At 53.8% G+C, this 19,968-nt stretch overlaps 4 protein-coding genes across 4 annotated transcripts; all 4 read left to right on the top strand.

Moving 5' to 3' along the window:
• Positions 1-16: 16 nt before the first annotated feature.
• On the top strand, positions 17-1,029 carry N0V96_005382 (uncharacterized protein; the record flags this gene model as incomplete). The annotated part of the gene is made up of 3 exons (XM_065757386.1): positions 17-48; positions 361-750; positions 801-1,029. 3 exons carry the CDS (start codon positions 17-19, stop codon positions 1,027-1,029), a joined length of 651 nt encoding a protein of 216 aa, XP_065614155.1.
• Positions 1,030-3,007: 1,978 nt separating this feature from the next.
• On the top strand, positions 3,008-4,267 carry N0V96_005381 (uncharacterized protein; the record flags this gene model as incomplete). Its single annotated transcript, XM_053189411.2, has 1 exon — positions 3,008-4,267. The coding sequence occupies one exon, from the start codon at positions 3,008-3,010 to the stop codon at positions 4,265-4,267; it is 1,260 nt and encodes a 419-aa protein (XP_053053399.2).
• A 1,969-nt stretch (positions 4,268-6,236) lies between these two features.
• Positions 6,237-7,061, top strand: EFM7 (Protein N-terminal and lysine N-methyltransferase efm7; the record flags this gene model as incomplete). The annotated part of the gene is made up of 1 exon (XM_065757385.1): positions 6,237-7,061. The coding sequence occupies one exon, from the start codon at positions 6,237-6,239 to the stop codon at positions 7,059-7,061; it is 825 nt and encodes a 274-aa protein (XP_065614154.1).
• An 8,436-nt stretch (positions 7,062-15,497) lies between these two features.
• On the top strand, positions 15,498-18,737 carry N0V96_005379 (uncharacterized protein; the record flags this gene model as incomplete). The annotated part of the gene is made up of 5 exons (XM_053189408.2): positions 15,498-15,622; positions 15,761-15,856; positions 16,142-17,278; positions 17,333-18,279; positions 18,337-18,737. The coding sequence occupies 5 exons, from the start codon at positions 15,498-15,500 to the stop codon at positions 18,735-18,737; spliced, it is 2,706 nt and encodes a 901-aa protein (XP_053053396.2).
• Between the last annotated feature and the right edge of the window lie 1,231 nt (positions 18,738-19,968).

Raw genomic sequence — 19,968 nt, 5'->3', positions numbered from 1 at the left:
CCCACCACAGCCCACCATGCCGCTCATCAACGGCCAGAAGATGGCTTGGTAAGTCGCAACGTCCTATTCCTTCCGGCCTTGTCCTCCCTCATTTCGCTTTTTCCTCGTCGTGTTTACCTTCGCTGTACCACGACCACGACTTGCGATTTCTCTGTGCATCGATGGAATCCCGCATCCCGCTTTCCGCTTGACCCTGAGCTGACCATTTCACCCTCCACCCTCCAGCGAGCCATGCATCCGTGGTCATCGCTCCACCAAATGCACCCATGCGAATGAACGCTTGATGGTCCCCGTTCGAAAGCCCGGCAGACCTTTGAGCACATGTCCTCACCCGCCCTCCCGCGGATGCGGCTGTGGTAGTGTGACGGCCGCCATCCCGAGAAAGCAGAAATGTGGCTGCGGCTCCAGCAACGCCGGAACCCCCGCAGAATCACCCAGTGTCGTCAAGGCGGAATCGCCGGCGAGCGATGTCCCACCAATGTCCCCGACAAAGGCATCCGCCGCCTCCTTTCGCATACAAAAATCAGCCCCCAAGGCGGCTAGTCGCAAGCAGTCGTTCGACCCCGTGAATCTCGAGAGGATGGATGCCACCAATATCAACATATTGCCGCCATACGACATGGCCCAAGCGAATCACATGCCACACGCCAATGGTGGCATGCCAAGCATGCCCACACCGAGAAATGGGATGGAGTACGGCGGTATGACTATGATGGGCGGTGTTAACGGCGGTTTCCACCAACCCATCATGTATCCAATGTTCCCACAACAGATGCCTGCGCCCATGTTTCCTCCGGGAGCCGCTATGTCGATATCTCAGCCAAATACCGTATCATCAACCGTCAACACCTCACAGACTACGACAACGCCCACTCCGATGACGGCGTCGAATGGGGGATCTTGCTGCTCAGGAAAGACAAATGGGACGCCGAAGCCTGCCCCTCCGCCATCGCTGACGAGCACCAGCACGGGTGGCTCATGTTGCTCAGGGCCGAGCAAAGCCGAGGGGAGCTCTACACAGCCTTCTAGTGTCAGCTCGAGCCCCAAGACGCAACCAAAGCCTAAGAAGGGCGGTTGTTGCTCTAGCAAAGCGCCTGCGATAGACACAAACGTACATCATATGTCGAATGGTCATATGTCGCCATCGAGCGCCATAGCCATGTCGCCTTTCCAGACACCTACCGCCATGCCCCAGGGAATGTTCAACTCATACTTCCAACCAACAATTTTCACATACCCGCCTCAATACGGATCTTGGATGTCACCGCTACAGCCTGCACAGTGGAAGCAGCAGATGGAGGCGCAGCAGTATGGTCAACCAATCCCGCAGCCGGCCGCGTACGGCATGCCGAACTCGCTTTTTACCCCAGATGGTACAACCCCGATGATGCCCGAATCAACATCACACATGTGTAGCTGTGGCGACGGCTGCCAGTGTGTGGGCTGCGCGGCTCACCCTTACAACGATGCGACGCAAGACTACGTGCGATCTGCATACACCAGTATGCTGGACGACTCTTATGGAATGACGAATGGTACGAACGGCACAAACGGCACGAATGGGCACTCGGAGACGGCAACGACCAACGGGACTGGCGCCCGCGGAATGGATGTACACACGAATGGCGAAAACGGCGGTTCTCCTGCTGGGCCGCAAACACCTTCCGATGGAGCCTCAGTGTTGAGTGAAGAGCAGGCTCTATCCGCGAATGACTTCTTCTTCGTGACATACCCGTTTAACGGTGACGGGTGCGCTGGCGAGACGTCGTCATGTCCATGCGGCGACGATTGTCAGTGCCTCGGCTGCTCGATACACAATAATTCACCCATCCCCGAGTCAGGATGAGGGGTGTTCGGGTGTGTCGAGCTGGGGTCCGCAAAGGATTAGGTTTTGCGGGATGTTTTACCCTCGACAATGGATACGAAGGAGTCATTTGGAAGGTCGGCATTGTCCAGCCGTTTTCGACTTGCATATGCGGTGTTTGGAGCGATACCCTTTACTGGCCGCATCATAGTACTGATAGAATAAGTACTCGTTCATAGAACGTTTGACGATCCGGTGATTAAAATCGAAACAGAAACTATTCAACCCTTCCCTTGAGTACCTTGCACAGTACAGCCAAGGATGAGCTGGGAAATATCTACCTTAGGCTGAGACAGCTGGAAATCAACGGCTACGGTTGATAAAGCCCGGACTCAATGCCGTAATTCTAACATTATTTTCGGAGTTGTCGTAGGCAGGAGAGGGGAAAGTCGGCACGGCGTGTGCAGCCTTCCGGCGCCGAAGTTGGGGTTCCCACTGCTCCGGTCCCCAGGGCAGCCACGCCGCGGGACCAGGGGAGTCTCCAACTTTTTTTTCTGACCGTCAGGAGGCACGGACGTTTGGCTTCTCGTACAACAACATCGCCGCAAACGACCAACCTTTCACCTACCTTACCCTACATTGATATCCAGCGCAATCACAACCTCTCATCTCTCGTGTGGTTCGAACCACACGCGTGCAATACCTGCCATTGCAAAATTCCCCTTGGACAACCAGCCTCACTCGGCATCCTCCGAATATTGCCACCCCCCTTCCTTTGGGTGCGCAGGCCAATTCGGCTGATCGGCTTCACCGTCGCGGCAGATTCTCGACGCCTGAAACTGTGGTCAAACAAAGAGACGGCCACGATTCGACGTTGAACCAGAGATCCTTACCCCACACACCCATCACTTTCTCAACTTCTGCTCTTGGAGAGGAGTCGCCATCCTTGTCGAAAGATATCTGACGTGCGACTTTGCTTGACACATTTTTGGGAACCAACCCCAAGAGAGTGAGAAGAAAAGCTTGTTTTCCGAGGGTTTTCCCGAGAAGGACGTGTCGCAATCAGGCAAGGAGGGGTCTTTTGTGTGTTTTAACGAGGGTGCCTTATCGTGGATCTTTTCATCCTAATCTCATCCCAACTTGGCGCATCCTTGCTCGGAAGCGTAGACTCACTCGTTTGAACGTCCATTCGTTTTCTGAACTATGGTCGGAGACGAGGATCGCTCGGGCGAGCGCAGGGGTGAGGAGCGAAGATACGGACGAACCCGCTCCCGGTCGAGGTCGAGGTCGCCGAGGCGGCACCGGGATGAAGTGAGGCGGAGGTCGCCCGTCGGCGAGGGCGGTTCGCGTCGGGAGCGGAGGGCGAGATCTACCCGCGGAGACGGTGGGGGCGGCCGCGACCGCGACGACCCGGAAGATCGGGATTCGAGACACAGACATCGACGTCATCACCATCATCGTCGGCACCGTGATGGTCCTCGTAACGCCGCCGCCGGCAGCACTGCTTCGAAAGAGAAGAAGGCTGCGGTGCTGTCGTTACCGTACGAGGCGCGTCAGCTGGGCAAGTCGGAGATTGAGGTTTTTCGGCCGCTGTTGGCGTATTACCTCGACCTGCAGAAGCAAAAGGACATTCGAGAGATGGACGAGAGGGAGGTGAGGGGCCGGTGGAAGAGTTTCGTGGGGAAATGGAACCGCGGGGAGCTGTCGCAGGGGTGGTATGATCCCGAGATGTTCGTCTCTGCCAAGGAGAGGGCTCTTGAGGTTGGGATTGATGGGCTTCCTTCGCGGGGTCCTGATGGTAGGGGGCATGAGGAGGTGGTTGAGAGGAGTGAGGAGAGAGAGTACGACAGGGAGAGGACTGATGATGAGGATGATGAAGATCGCAAAGACGAGGATGACAACGACGACGACGACGACGACGACGATGATCTCGGACCGAGGTTACCGCCCACCTCGCGAGGCACTGGCCAGCGTTCTGGGCCCGGGATCCCCAACATGGCGGACCTCTCCCTGCAGCGCGAGACCCTCGCCGAGGAAGCGGCGCGCGACCGCTCGGCGCTGGCGTCGGACCTCCGGCTGGCGCGCAAGGAGGACAGGAAGCTTCAACGGGAGAGGCTGGACGACGTGGCGCCCCGCGCGGAGGCCGGCACGCGGGAGAGGCAGCTCGAGAAGAGGGCGGCCGTCAACGAGAAGATGAAGGAGTTTCGCGAAAAGGGGTTAGGTGGGGATGCTGGGGTGGCGGAGGTGGGCGAGCAGGAGCTCATGGGGGGCGGGGATAGTTTTGCCGAGTTGAAGGCGATGAAGGCGAGGGAGGAGAGGAAGAAGACGGAGAGGGAGGTTAGGAGGGAGGAGATTGCGCGGGCGAGGGCTGCTGAGCGGGAGGAGAGGGTTCGGGAGTATCGGGAGCGGGAGGAGGGGGTAATGAAGGGGTTGAGGGAGCTGGCGAAGCAGAGGTTTGGGTGAGGTGCCTGGGAAATGTGAGTGTAAAGGGGGAGGATGTTATCATTCCCTGGATCTCAGTCCTGGGTAGATCATTGAGGTAGTATATGAAACCGTTCGTGTGTAGTTATCAGGACGAACGCGCCCAATCGTTGTTCTTCGTGATAGTTTTTGGGAGGTGGCTCCGCGGTCATGGTCGGGTTGGGCTTCAGGTGAGAGGCGATGATTTACCAGAGGGGATAGTAGGTGAAGACGAGCCGGTATGCATAAGGTCGCTGGCCAGTCATGCTCGTCTCGCTCGTTTGAACAATGTGTAACGAACACGTGCGGGTCACTAGGCTACAATAAATAGAGAGAGAGAGAGAGACGATGTCTCCAGGGCTATATCTGTTAGCTTGCTACGTTCGCCTCGCTTGTTTAAGTGGTACATGATTAATACGTGCGAGTTGCTGGGTCGTGGACGGGAGTTGTTTTAGTATAGTAAATGTGAATCCCTTGAGAGTATGTGATGTTCGTGATAGGGAATCAAGTCTTTAGTATGCCCGTGCTCGACTTCCTTGACGTAAATATAGAAGTTTTTAGGCCCGAAAATCTTGGACAAATGTATGTCCTTTACATTAATACGAGTCTTTTGGACGGATGTAGTGTTTTTCAAAGGAAGGCGGACCTGCTTAGTGTCGTGGTCCGTCCGAAATCCAAGGCATGTGTACATGCTGGATCGCACACACCTAAAACAGGTGCAATTGACTGAGACATAGCCAGTGAATAATAGATTGCTGAAATTGTAAAGAGTATAAATTACAAGTAAAAAGTCTTGCTTATAGCGTTTATGCGCCTCCGCCTATTTCTCTAACAGGAAGACCGTTTATATTAGGATATCTATATTGGAAAGATCAGACTCCTCTGATTAAGACATGGCCTGTGATTTGTTAGGATTATCTAGGCTCCTTTTATCAAACTAGTAGGTATAAAGGCCAAGCCTCAAAGGCCTTTGGTGCCAAGAGAGCCAGCAGAGATGCTTCATCGGAGAGCTCATGCCCCGGCCCATTGCCTCTGCCCGAGAGTCTCTAGATACCGCTGGAGTGAACCATTTTATAAGACAGCAAGACGGGCTCATGTTAGAGGAAGGAGCAGGAGCTCTTCGTCTGAACCCCCCGCCCTCCAGACCGAACCTTCTTAAGTCCACGCATCTGACAAGACTGCCCGATTCCATGAACGCCAGAAGAGTGTGCCAAAGCGTTTGAGCGGCTTGTGTCCTTTCGTGGCTGATAGGTTCGTTGCTTACTAGGTTGGAGAGTGGTATAGTTCATAGAGGATTTTTCTCGGACAAACTGATATCAGTGAAAAGGGTGGTGGCGTATCAAAATCTGAAGGCGCAATTCAAAAGATTCGACCATGTCCTCGTGAGACTCATCTGTCGATATCAGAGAAGCAAAGATCTGACAGCCTATACTCTCGGAATGCTCTACCTACCGAGTGTCCTCCGACTCTGCAATTCAGACGATCTCCTACCTCACTCAGAGTACTCCAGGTAGACTTGGGAGATAAAGTGCCAGCGCCTACTTCACACTGTGTTTGTGTCCACCAATATTGTATCCCTTTGGTGAGAAACCGATGACAGTCTCACACTGTACCCACTTCTACTTCGTCGCAAGAAAAGAAGGAAAAAAAAAAATAGACGTCAAAAATTGCGACTCGTTTGCGATTGACCCCTCTACACCCCGCATTCATCCAAGTAAGTTGATCTCACCTACACTTTTGCCCGACCCTAACTGACGCTCTAGCTAGACTCAGCAAGTGAAAGTATTCTCAAACAGAGAGGCTCATCACATTTCACAGCGAGATAACTTAGCCAACTCATCTCAGGGCATCTCACTCAGATTTGCCCCTCTTCACCCAGGGTATCATAATCCAACCCCTCAGTCGCTGCTCTGGGTATACACCCACCACCAACAACACACTTCGCAAACAACAATACAACACACTCATCACAATGAGCCCAGTAAGCGACGTCGCCGACGGCGACACGGGCGACCTCTTCGCCGACCCGGAGGACTACTACCCGCCCACCCCGCCACCCACCTCCCAAACCCACACCCTCGCCTCGGGCCGCGTCCTGACCCTCCACCTCGTCGGCTACTCGCCCACCGAAGCGCACCACCTCTGGAACGGAAGCCGCGTCGTCTCGGACTACTTTGAGGCGGACCCGTCGCGCGTAAAGGGCAAGACGGTGCTGGAGCTCGGCGCGGGAGCTGGGTTGCCGAGTTTGACGGCCGGTATCTTGGGCGCGAAGCGCGTCGTCGTTTCGGATTTCCCGGACGCGGATATCGTCATGACGATGCAGAAGAACGTGGACGAGGCGGGGGATCTGGAGGGGGTTGTGGTGCCCAAGGGGTATGTTTGGGGCGCGGACGTGAAGCCTTTGTTGGCGGAGATTGCTTCTTCTTCTTCTTCTTCTTCAGCCGAGGGGGAAGAGAAGAAGGAAGAAAAGAAGTTTGACGTGCTGGTGTTGGCGGATCTGCTGTTCCGGCACTCTGAGCACGGGAAGCTTGCCGACACGATCTGGGAGGCGCTGGCGAGGAAAGAAGGCAGCGTGGCGTATGTGTTCTTCACGTCGTACCGGCCGTGGCTGAGGCACAAGGATCTGGCCTTTTTCGATGTCGTGAGGGAGAGGGGATTGCTTGTCGAGCAGGTGTTTGAGAAGAAGATGGAGAAGCCGCTGTTTGATGGGGACCCGGGCGATTTGGAGATTCAGAAGACGGTGAGCGGGTTTGAGGTGCGGTGGCCAAAGGAGCTGCTGGAGGAGAGTAAGGCGTGAGGGGTGTTGGAGATGTTGAAGGCGTTGGATGAGGGACGGGGACTGTTTGACGGATTGCGACACGGGGTCTCTGAGCCATGGGCAAGTGGTTTCCTACGAGGAATGAGCATGAAGGAAGAAATGGGTAGGCATATCTGGACTGGGATAAACAAAAAAGAATGGGATACAATCGAAAAGGACACCAAAGAGATTCTCTACTGGGGATGAGATCATAAAGAAGACATCCAAATGAACCTTTGAAAGAAAGAGAAAAAAAAAAGAAAGGAATGGGAGGGGGAATACTGACCCTATAATCCACGCCCCTGCCCAGATTCGAACAGCGCGCCCCTCAGGCCAGCACGGCTTCATTGGAGTATTTGTTTTATCTTCTCTGCGTCAGAGTGTAAACCACCTGGCCAATCCGGATGAGTGCTGGTGACGGGAATGAAGTTGATGGGATATGAGTAGCCTCTTAAGGAAGGCGGGAAGGAGGCAGGTGGTAGGTGGGAAGGTACGGGTAGGGCTGCAAGTCTTTACAGGGAAAGCATCTTCCACCTGCCTCCTTCCTACTTTCCTCGTAGACTGCAGCTGGGAGGAGACCTTGATAAGCATGGCTTCATGAGCCACTTTAAGGTACCTTAGTAAGGTGTTGCGGAGACCTGCTGTCATTGTGGGTGAAATCGATGCTATCAAAGGCTTGGATCTGGAAAAAGGGGTTCTCCCTCGTCCAGTGTCTCTGAGCTGGCCATCTCGAGCTTTGAGACTATGAGGCAACCAAATAACTTCGCGGAGCGTTGAATCTCATATGATTTAACTTGGTTCAAGCTGATCCATTTATGGATATTGTTCTTGCTAGCTTCGGTGGCCTGGATATGGCCTCGAGAGGTTTACACATGCCGCTAGCTTGTCAGGGGCATAACACCAATACTCGATTTTTCCAGCACCTATTTCCTTTCATCTCGGCAGGATGCGTCGCAAAAAATCACCAGGCACATGTCTATGACAGATCAGTTCCACATATAATCTACATGGCCTGATTCAACAAGGCAGCTATTCTTGTATTAGTACCAAGATCGACACAAGTTGCGGCTCAAGTCACACACACACCTTCATGCCACTTTCTACCGACTAGGTTCAGCCATTGTAGAACTCTGGCCCCTTGATGACCGGTAATTGAGGTGCTAGTAGCGAGCCGGGGACTAAGACTGCCAGCCAGTCATGAAGAGGCTACGAAAGACTACTTGACGAGCCAGAACTTGCAAAGGTACGTTGGCATATATTTAGACGACGTCGGCCATGCTTTCGGTCGACTCGCGCATACTGTTTTTCGAGTTCGAGATAGTCTTTGTGGACACTTGATGGATAAATAAACGCCCTATAGACTTCCAGCTCCGTGTTGATACTCATCTGAGTTATAAGGTCCTCTTGGATTCTATCGCCACAGAGGACCACTACCCCAATAGAACCGTGAAGGTGTTTCTCAGATGATAAGGAATACCGCTGACCGCAACTGATCCGGAGCTGGTGCTGACTGGGGTATATCTACTGCTCCCTGGGGCTCAACGATGCCTACTGCGCCTGGCTACTGTGAATTACATCAGAGTACTCCCCATCGCCGACGATAAGCTGCAAGGCTATTTGGCTAAAGGGAAACACGCAAGGCCTAGGTAGGTTTCCAATACGAGACACGATTCTGATATATAATATAAATCATGAGGAATGTTCTCTGTTGCCTCTAACCTTCTCTTCAAAACTGCAAAGAAAACGCATGAGAGGCCCTTGGCCTTTGGCATACGATGACGATCTGGGCTTGAAGTCTATACCGAGAGAGGCCTATGGGCCACTAAGTCTTATATCCGCTGTTGGAACCAATGAAGGGTGCCTGATAATCTCTCGCGGTTTATCTTCACGGGGTAAAATGATAGGGTCGAAAGGTCACTACGGCGCTGATACTTCGACGAAGAGTGACAGGATTCACGTCAGACTTCACATTGATCCAACCAAGTAGCAAGATAGCTCATGGACCCCCTAACTTCATGAACCATGAAGACTGCAGAGCCTACACTCGCTACCCGCTATCACTACTATGGTCGTCGTCGCGGGTATCTCTCCAGAGAATCAGCACGAACTTGGGCTATGCCGTGAGCATTGATAACGTGCCACACATCGTTGAACCACCACTGCAGACTAATCTAAGCACCAGCCTTGGCGTTGGAGAAGGCCATGTCACGACGGAACGCCCGCCGATTATCGGGATCTCGAACAGTCATCATGGAGGGGTCCATCCAGCACGCAAAGCTTCGCTGATGGGACCAGTTGTGAGGGTTGCGTCTTCCGGCACTTGCGGGCAGGTCGGGTGTGTTTAAACATTTCGGGAGTCCAAGCGAACGGGTCAGCCAAGACGAACCATGGTCTCAGGGAGCCCCGAGCTTGAACCTTTGATCACTGCGCTCTGCCATTTGGACAGCTCGATGTTCATATCCGTAATTGTTGCGAGAGATTCAGATACATGATGTGACCTCTGGAGTTTTGCCTGCCCTAAGCTTCTTTCGAGCGAGCCTATTCAGACGTCGGCTTTTGTTCCGTGTCCGCGAGTCTGTGGTCCGCTGTCCCGCGCGTCGAATCCCAATATCGATTTGGTTAGCCATGTAGCTTCCCGGATTAGAACGGGAAGACCTTGAGATAGGCTGTAGGTGGCAGGGGAGTGCTCATGCAAGACCCTAGCAGAGTTCTTGCTGGAAAACCTTGATCCTCCGGCAAGTTGGATAGCAGCTTCAGGCGCGATAGAGTCCCAAGGAGGCCAAAGGGGGTGCTCCCGGCCGGAGTGGACACGAATTCGGAATGGGGGGGACGCAAGAAGGAGATGGAGCTTAGCTGATTTTGACACATTGGCGCCGAGGTTCCTCCTCCCCCGCCGGACGTTGAGGAACCTTTGGTTGGGGGTCGTGGATGCCGGGGGATTGCAGAGCGATGTGGGGTGGGCGAGGAGAAGCAGGGCAGGGGACGTCGAGGAGGAGAGTTTCGAGTACGGATACGGGATTACTATGCGTTATACTCGGTACAGATCATGGATATAATAGCCTTGGTAGGTACGTATTTGCATGAAGCACGAAGGTTGAAGACAAAATCTTTGTCCAGTCCAGTCCGCCGATCTGGAGATGGAGGGTCGTTCTCGTCGAAGCTGTGGTCGCTGAGGGTAAACGGGGGAGCGATGGGAAACATTGAACTGGGGAAGGACAATCCGGCTACTGTGGTGTGGGGCGGTTGACGAGAACATGGAGGCAGGAGCATGGGGCATACGCAGTAGAGAGCACAGACCTTGTCACCAGCGCTTACCCCACACTTTGCACCTTCCAGGGCAGGTTTGACGGGGAAGGCAGGCACCTCAGACTCAGATCACAGCAGGTGCGTTCGCTGCACTTGCCCGCTGCAACAGCTTCCATGAATTGGTACCAAATGTATCCTTAACCTACTAAGGCAAGAAACCTGGAAGTCAAGAGACTCTCAAGTGTACTCCGTACCTTACGGTATCAAGGTGCCTGAGGTGACTCCTACCTGTCGTGCCTGCCTCTCCTCCGCATTGAGGTGGATGCGCCCCCCATTTGGAATTGGAGCTTGGTTCTCATCCTGAGCGAGCACTCGCCCAGTCCCACCTCCTCCCACACCACCCTCTCCCCTCTCCCGCCATTTCACCACACTACAAAACTGGAACCCTCCACCGACCTCCCTTTGCCTACTGCAAGCTGCAGCCGTCGGGAAATTTCTCTACTGCAAGGTAGCTTGGAGATGGGATGTCACGTTCATGAAAGGGTCTCCAATACGAATGGGTCCCCGAAAATTCGACGCAATTTCCCGCCAGCCAGAAGGCCGCCTTCGAAATCGAGAGAAAGAGACCCGGTCGAAGAAAAGAGAGGAGGGGGTGGCTCAAGCCTGGTCAAGTGAGCCAGCGGAGTATCGGCCGGATGCTTGCCGGGCGTACCTCAAAAAAGAGAAACAATATTTCACGAGAACGACGAGAAGCACGAGGAAACTGACGGATATACCCTTCCACTGCCCAAGGGCCAGAATGGTCTGACAGGGTTCAGCATGATGGATCGACTGAGCACACACTCACTGATGGGCGGAAGCACAGCCAGACATGCCTGCCACAGGTATGTCTTGTCGTTCTTGGGGTATTCATCAGAGGCAATGTATCTTTTCCCTGTCCCGTTCTTGTCTCCCCTTTCTAACCTTTGGTGCTATTGCGTTGCAGTTGCACCGAGACACCCGACTGCGACTCTTGTGCCCGCTTCTCTCGTCGCTACCTACCTAGTCTCAACGGGCAGATGAGCCTACGTGGTACGGTATTAGACCACCAAGTCACACACCATGTAACAGTCCTGTGGCTGATTTGTTATTATATGAACCTATTTTTGCCTCTACAGTTTATGGAGGTTGTTCGGGAGATTTTGCGTTTTTACTAATCCCCCCTCTCCTCCGGCAAGCTCCCGTCCTTTCCAGTGCGCGTCTCGGACTCCACATTTGGAGATATGGAGCTGGGTGGCTTTTGCTGGGAGGTGAGGGTATGTAGCTGCCCAAACCCCAAGGTCTATCGTGCAGGGATGGTGGCCGTCGCCCTGGAGTCCCAGCTTCAGATTCAGATTCCTTTCAAGCTCATGACACACAGCAACCGGGGTTGGGGGTTGGGTTGAGCTAGGCCACAGGAACGCACCGGCCCAGAAGCAGCAAACCGAGTTTTGCCCCGTCTCGCCTCGCCCGATTCTACAACAGCGGGAATGTAAAGCTGATCAGGGCCGAGAGCGCGGGGGGGTTTCGAAATGGACAAGATCGATCATCTCTTCTCACTACCCTGGCACTCCTGGCACGCAGCACGCCTGACTTCTGCACGTATACTGCGAATACTTGGCCTTGGATAGACGGCGTCGTGTGGTTCCCTCAAAAAGAGGACGAATGAGTGGTTCATTGGCAATGTGGCCGTCTCGTCTAGGGCTCCCTGTCACGATTGGCCGCTATTGCGGAGCTACCATTGGCGCATCTTGAGACCAGCAGTCTCCCCGGTGTGTGTTCCGACGCCTAATGGAGAAGTACCCATGATCCCCTCCCGGCGTCAGTGCAGCAAAAGGCAGGGCAGTTTGCACAGACACGTTGACACAGAGAAAGGCACGGCTGAATTGTGTGCTAATTAGCTTACATAGTAGGCTAGATACTCAGATGCAGAGGTATACCGATGAGGGGGCGCAGAGAAGACAAGAGCCAATCAGTTGGTGAAGGTCTGGAATGAAGAGAAACAGCCGTAGTGGCCCAACATCAACAACGATAACAGGCAGATTAGAGTAGAAGCTTGTTGAGATGAGACGAGATTCCGACATTTGTTTTTTGCTTTGGTTTGCGTCTTGGGATCTCGCCCTCGCCAATGGATGGATCCGCGGTGCAGATGCAGATATAACACACACGACAGCAGATGACGGAAGTGCCTTAAAGTTATCCGTAACTGCTTGACTGGATTGCTTGACTGGATCATCGGCCTCCAAAGGCCCTTGCCGACGAGGGATGATTTCATGGCCGAGCTCCCATTGGCACTGGCTGTGAAGCTCCCCGCCCTGCTTCCCCCACCACATGCAACCATCTTTTAGGGTGGTTGAACAGGGCAGTCCTTGGTTGAAGCTTGGCCCAGCCGCTACTTGCCTGGGTCATCCGAGGAAGGTCTCTAGTTGGGTGAGTTCTGCGCAAAAAGATACTTCACACATGCCAACCTCAAAGTCCCTTTTCGCAATCGAGCCTACGGATACCTGACTGCGGATGCTCAAGGCCACCCAGAGTGAGGTGAATCTCAGAGTCTCAATGCTGCTGCTGCTGCTCCAAATCATCCCGTCGCCCAAGAATCCCGCGACTCCTCCCAATTCTCGATCTAACCAGGCAGAACATCATACTCGAAGACAGGTACCTTGCCAATCTTGTTTCTTCCTTCTATTCCTTTCCCCATCTACTTGCTACTGATGCAAGGCCTCTTTGCCGGCTCCGGGATTCAGAGCTAGGGATATCCGAACGGAGGTACCTTTGGAGATTGGAGAGATTGGGAAGGGCAGGCGGGGTTTGGCTGAGGTAAGCTACGTTGTCATTGGCCGGGGAGGGTGGAATACCTGGGAACTAAGGTAAGGTAAGGTAGTCGCAGGTACGTAGATAGATACTTGGGTACGTAATAGCCTAGGTACTGTAAGAGCAACGGGAAAGAGCGAGTGACAGACGCTACGAGTGCGGCAGCGGTAGTGGCAGTGGCAGTAAGGAACCTAGCAGCAGCAGCAGCAGCAGCACGAAGCAGGAGCAAGTCACCTACGTACCTACCTTACCTTGGTGCTTCTCCAATGCGGAGAGAGAGGAGACAACCCCAGACCCCAGATTCTTGCCTGGATTTCCCCCATTCAACGGAAGCCAATTCTTTCTCTCCTCATCGCTCTCTCCACCTTTTCCCACCCATTACCACCACCCGGCCACCACCTCACCACCACCACCTCACCTCACCTTACCTTACCTCACTCACGGGTAACCTCACATCACACCTCTCACACAATACACTTCACTTCCATCACTCGCCAGGCACCTCACTCACACTCGCACACGCATACGCATACGGACACACACGCGCGCACACTCTCAGACTCAGACTCATACTCAGCTTCACACTTTGGACACGCGGGCGCACTACACTCCCTCCCTGCTTCTACACATTACCACCGCGGCTTTCTGCCTCCTCATCGCATCACGTTTCTCAATTGCTCCTCCTCCGCTTTCTTCACAGCCTACCACCTACCTACCTTACCCGCCTCCTCCTCACGCAAAGGGCCGCCATCATCAAACTACGTTACCAGCTCCATCTCCAAATCGTCTCCCCCATTGGCACGCGCCGGTCCTATACACACACACGACATATCAAGCATTAATGTTGCATGCGAAAGCATCCCTTCTCCGTCAATCCTCCGCGGCACTCCGTTAGATCAGACCTTTCTCGCTACCACCTCAAGCTGAACAGCCGACATACCAGCTCTCCTACCGACCGGCTCTCACGCGACATCTTTCGACCGCCAAAATTTCCCCTCTCGATACACGTAGTATCTCCATCTATACATCAGACTCGCCGCCTCGAGTACCGGTACCACAAAGCTTTGTAGTAACGCCGATCGTATCCTTTTTACCTACCTTATCCAAACACCCAGCATTATCTGCTTGTCGCACACGCGCCGCAGACAGCCGACATCTCCGTGTTTCCCCTCTTCAGCATCCCAGCCTAAGCTTCTCAACTTCCAAGCTACCTTGCCTAGCTTACCGAGACAGCTCTAGCCTCTCTTTTCCGCGCTCTTCTCTCTGCCCACGTTAACGTCAACGTCTGCTTCCTCTCTGTCTCATCGGCTACTGAGAAAGGTACGCCGCGGCTCCCCAGCGTTTCCCTTTGTTTCGCTGCTGCTGCTGCTGCTGCTGGCCTCCGCTCCGCCTGTTTGACTTCTGCCGGGCTTCGCTAAGACTCCCGTCTGGTTCGCCCTACTCTACTACTCGCGGCTCTCCTCATCCTCCTCCTCCTCTTTCTCTCTGCTGCTCCTCTTCTCTCCTCTCCCGAGAGTCTCCTCATCTCCATCAATTCCCCGCCTTTTGCTCTCCCACCCCCTCCCTGCCAATTCACTTGGACCTCGCTGCCATTTTATCCAAGGTTGTTATTGTTTGAGCCGAGTAACTACACCTTGGTTGTTCGCGTTCAATCTTCGCATGCATGCTTGTTTGTGTCCTCGCCCCAACGCACAAACATCCATACACATTGCCGCAACCTCCCACCACACACACACATTTCCTTCATACTCGAACTTGCTCTGCCTGTATCCTTTGTATCACTCGTGGTGCCGTGACACCAGTACTTCCCTTCTTCCCCAAATCTTCTCCTCCTCGCGCCCAATTTTCCTCGCAACTTGCCCACCCTACCTACTACCACTGCGGCCGGGACATCCCACTCCGAATCCCAACTCCTCACTTCCTTCACGCGTCTCCTGCATGCTTTGCGGTACCGGTTGATTCGAGTTGCAAACGCCGGCCGCCACCGCCCGTAGACGCTTACGCCTACCAGGAGGCATCGGAGACTCGCTCACGCCAGGCTTGCATGGAAAGAGACGAAAACGGGGGGTTAGCAGAGGACCGTTACCAAAACAATTCTCTGGTGCTGCTCTTCGCGAGAGTCTGAAAGCTGTCCCTACAACAATCATCTTCATATCGATACGATACACACAGCGCACCCCGCAAAGTATCTCTTCCAAGCCCAACTCTGCTTGCTCCGCCTACCTTCCCTCCTCCATTTCCCCCACTTTCTTGTGCTGTGTGACCTCGGTGGTCCTCGAGCTATCCTATTATCTAGCCGAGCACACAGTACCCTCTATTTCCCCCTTTGCCTGCTGCTTCTTTGGGTAGCGTTTGCACAAAATGATGCCACTCCAGTCCATAGAGGGGCAGCCTCACGGAGGCTCTGGCGTAGCTGGGGAAAATGGTGAGGCCCGGCAGCAAAAACCCAAGACATTGCCGTGCAAGTATTGCAGCAAGCGCTTCAGGTAAGTCGGCTCCCCCTCCTCCTTGCTCCTCGGTGCAAGGCCCCCAAACTCCCCTCTCGACGATTGATTGCCCTACCTTACCTTGGTTTTGGCTTTCTCGCTGTACCTTCCGCTAGCTTACATTGCTTTGCATTCTAGGCGTGTGGAGCATGTCCAAAGACACGAAAGGACACACACCAAAGAGAAGCCCTTTGCCTGCGGCTGGGCTCGCTGTGGGAAAACGTTCGGACGACGGTGAGTTCTATCAACCTTGCCCCTGGCCATTCGTCATTTCACCCATCCTGCGGCCTGCCCGAGTACACTTACCTCACCACATCGACACCATATGCTGTCACCTTCCGCACACACCACACCACCCAGCTTTACTTGACTTTGCTTTGATTTATCCCCAAGACCTTCCCCCCCGTCCCAAGGCCCCGACTTTCGACTCCACCTCTTCCCTGTTCTTGATGCTCAACCGCAACACGGCCTACTTCCCCTCCCAACTCTGACGAAGAAATATGCTTATATGGACATCAGTGACCTCCTTGTCCGCCATGAGAAGCTCGTTCACCTCAACGAGGGCAGCAAGGAGAATAATCGGCCAAGAAAGACTTCATCCAGCACACATAATCCGCCATCTTCCTCCGACAGCCATGTCGAACACGAAATGTTGGGCGTCCAGCGCCCACCTCAGCCCCAGTATCACCAGGAGTCAATAACGGCCGTGGCATCCACCATGGCCCCAGATCCTCGCATGCCAGGCCCGGCACGTACCGCTGCCTGCAACCTCGATCTACTTTCTGATGCGGCACTGGCCAGCGAAGTGAACCCCATGCAGCAACCTATGATGGCCGAGATGGGACGTCCGCCTTCTGATCATACGAGGATCAAGTCCTATGATGAGTCGATGGGGTATCCCGAACGGCCACGAGAGGACCAGAACATGCTGGCGCCGGGATACGTTCCCCAGCCCCAAGCAGCACCTTACGATGACTATCATATTTTCCTCGACGACTTTGCGCCTTCTTCGCACTACTTGCCACCTCCGTTCGAGTCTGATCAGCAAATGGGGGGACTATGGCCCCGTGGCGACATGCATCACCGTGGCCCGTCCAAGCCTTCATCGCAGTTTCCGTCACGGTTCCCTTCGGTCCAGCCGGATGGTCGGGAGGGTATGGAAGGTGGTCCCAGGAGCCACGAAGAGTCAATGAGAGCACCCCTTCGTATCTCCGCCGTCGACCACACGGTCATCAAGAACCGACTGGAGGAGTTCTCGTCGGTCATTCCAAACGACTTTGTATTTCCGTCTAGACATACACTCACTCGATTCCTCGAGGGGTATATCAGCGGTTTCCACGAGTATCTCCCGTTCCTGCATATTCCCACATTAACACCCGCCGAGATGGCACCGGAACTTCTTCTGGCTATCTTGGCTGTTGGTGCACAGTACCGATTCGAGAGCCACCGGGGTCACGCGCTGTGGTATGCTGCCAAGGCTGTTGCGCTCGAGCAGATTCGAAGACGGCATAGCCATGAGGTTCATGCCCTTCTACCGACACCTGCTGCGTACAGTCCACACTCGACTCGGCCTTCTCCCAGCTCTGGCTTTAGGCACACCTTTGCCTCGGCACAGCAGGATCGCCCGATGACACAAGACACTCATCGCGAGCCTTTGTAAGTGTACCTCTCATTTTACTCTGCTTGTCGGCTCTGACGTTTTACCCACAGCTCGCCAAATACACCGCAAGCTCGACTTGAGACCACACAGGCTGTCCTGCTGCTCTTCGCAGTCGGGCTTTGGGGAGCGAAGGCAATCTTGCATGAAGCTCTGTCCCTTCAGAGCCACCTTGCTATGCTCGTTCGCGAAGAGGGGTTGATAGCCGAGTCCAGCCCGGCCGTTGCACCGGATTGGGAGACTTGGATTCGACTTGAGGGAGCTACGCGCACGAAGCTAATAGCTTATTGCTTCTTCAACCTGTGCAGTATTGCATACAACATGCCACCCCTTATCCTCACTTCGGAGCTTGGGCTATTCTTGCCCTACCCGTCCAGGCTGTGGAGGGCTGAATCGGCATGGCAGTGGCAGGAAGACAGACAAAACTATCCTTCTGTCGAAATCACCGTCCACGACGCCTTCTCCAGAGTTCTGACGACTTCGCCCCAGGGCTTGCCTCCGCACATGTCGTCCCTCGGAAACTATGTCCTCATCCACGCATTGCTCCAGCACATTTACCTGCTAAAGCAAACTTCGTTTGCACTCAGCTCGCCGTTTGGACCACAGAGGGGATTGAAGCCGGAGGATGTGGAAGAGGTCACTGCTGCACTGAGGATATGGCAGGTGAGCTTCGAACACCGACACCAATTGAGGGCGGCCGATGCGGGGCATGTGGGCAACAGCGACTCGTTCCCGGGTGGCCCGGTAGCGTTCAACTCTACCGCCCTCCTACGCTTGGCATATATCCGTCTATATACCGAGATTCCGCCCAGCCGATCCCTCGAGACCAGGGATCACATGCTGGTTGCTTCGTCGCTGAGCAATATGCCCCTCCTTGTCCGTACGTTGAGGCTGCATAGAGCCGTGTTCCAGGCCATCCACGCTTTGTCCATGTTGGTCAAGGCCGGCGTCAACTACGTTGCGAGGACTAAGAGCCTCGAATGGAGCATCCAACATTCCTGTAAGTACCTGTGTTCCTTAAACACCGCTTGTTCTAGCTAACCCCATTTCTTTGTAGTATGCAACTTCGAATGTGCCATTCTCTTATCCAAATGGCTCCTTACCCTCGCATCGATCGGACCGAATGATCCCCCTGCGACCCCCGAAGAAAAGAATCTCCTACAATCGGTGAGGAGAATGCTGGACGAGACGGAATTCGCTGTGCCCATTGATCCATCTCTGGGCGGGCCTACCGCCGGTCAACCTGCCAACAACGAAGTTTCTGCGAACGACAGCACAAGGTTGAGACAGCTAGCTGCAGCGGTTATCAGGCTCTGGGCAGAGACATTCAAGGGCTCGCACATTTTCGACATGGTCAGGGTGATGGGATCAAGCCTGGATGGGTATGCTGATTTGGTCGAGAAGCCCCGCGACAGAACACCCCTGGGTCGCATTGCCCATGACCCAAATCTCGGCTGAAGTGGACAGAGCCCAGATAGCAGAGGGCTTGATTCTTTGTTGAGGTCGTTGCACTGCATGACTTGTACGGTGGTCGACGAGCTAGCGGCATCATTGAGGATTGATGTCGGTCGACCTTTTAACGCCAAGACATGATTTCTCCCGATGCGGTTGTTTGCAGGGCATGGAGTTCCCTGTTGCGTGCGTGTTTCTCCGCGTTCGAAGACCGCAACAAGGCGGCGTAGTCGCTAGTCCAGATCTTTTTGGGGTGAGGAGAAATTCCAAAAGGCCAAATGCGCTGAATTGAGCTGCAGAAGTGGACGAATCGAGCAGTGGGCAGCGTGGCATTAGTCTGCCCTCACACGTTGGAGAGGGGAGAGCGTGCGCGACGACCCCTGGTCGTGATTTCGGGCCGTCGAACCGACGGCGGAGTACTGACAGACAGGGACCGGCCAGATTACGCAGGACAGAGAGGACGGGGGGCGAGAGAAAAAAAACTTTAGCTTGGCGTTCTAATGTTACGTGCCTTGACGCAGTAAGGAAGGTGCCGGAGAATTGGTTGCACTGCGTTTTTTCTTCTTTTTTTACGTTTTGCCTGTACATTGTTTGGTGAGCTAGTCGGCTCGTCGGATGGTTGGCGCGGCTCGGCCGATTTGATGGAGCTATTTCCATGTTGCTTTGTCGTAATTCAGTCTGGCTTGATCTTAAGGGTTATGAAGTAAGGACGAGAGATGTGGTTCCTGTCGGGATTGTGAGGCGTTGATAGGTTTGCTGGATGAATAATGAAATGTTCATATCTGACATTGCGTTTGATTGCTTGGTGATTGATCCCTTGTGATGGCTATACTTGGCTACCTTGTAAGCCGGTTGTCTACATGGACGATTCCGGGTTTGCATCACAAATGTTCTTTCTACCTTTGGGAGCATGTGTAGAGTGTATTGTCGCTACCGATATGAAGCTTTTACAACCTTTTTTTCTTTTCGTATGCCATTGACTTCTTCTGCCATCGACTTCTTCTGCCACGGGAGCTTTACGCGATGGGGTATTGCTTAGCCATATCAAAGCTTCTATGAACTCAATACAATTAGTAAAACACCCGAGAGCGAGCCGAGCCTTTTAACACCGCTATATCGTTTCTTTTGGATTTAATAATTTTTTTCTTGAACTTGAAGAATTGCCGTCTTTTTGAGATTTATAACAACCTTTGTTTTTATTTTTGTTCTAATCTTGTTAAAGGGAATTTGCCATTAA

This window comes from Colletotrichum fioriniae (assembly GCF_027942845.1).
Source record: "Colletotrichum fioriniae strain IMI 355084 chromosome Unknown scaffold_5, whole genome shotgun sequence".
In the NCBI taxonomy this organism is placed as follows: domain Eukaryota; kingdom Fungi; phylum Ascomycota; class Sordariomycetes; order Glomerellales; family Glomerellaceae; genus Colletotrichum; species Colletotrichum fioriniae.
Note: the sequence above shows the minus strand (reverse complement) of the source record. Positions and strands in the feature narration are given on the sequence as shown.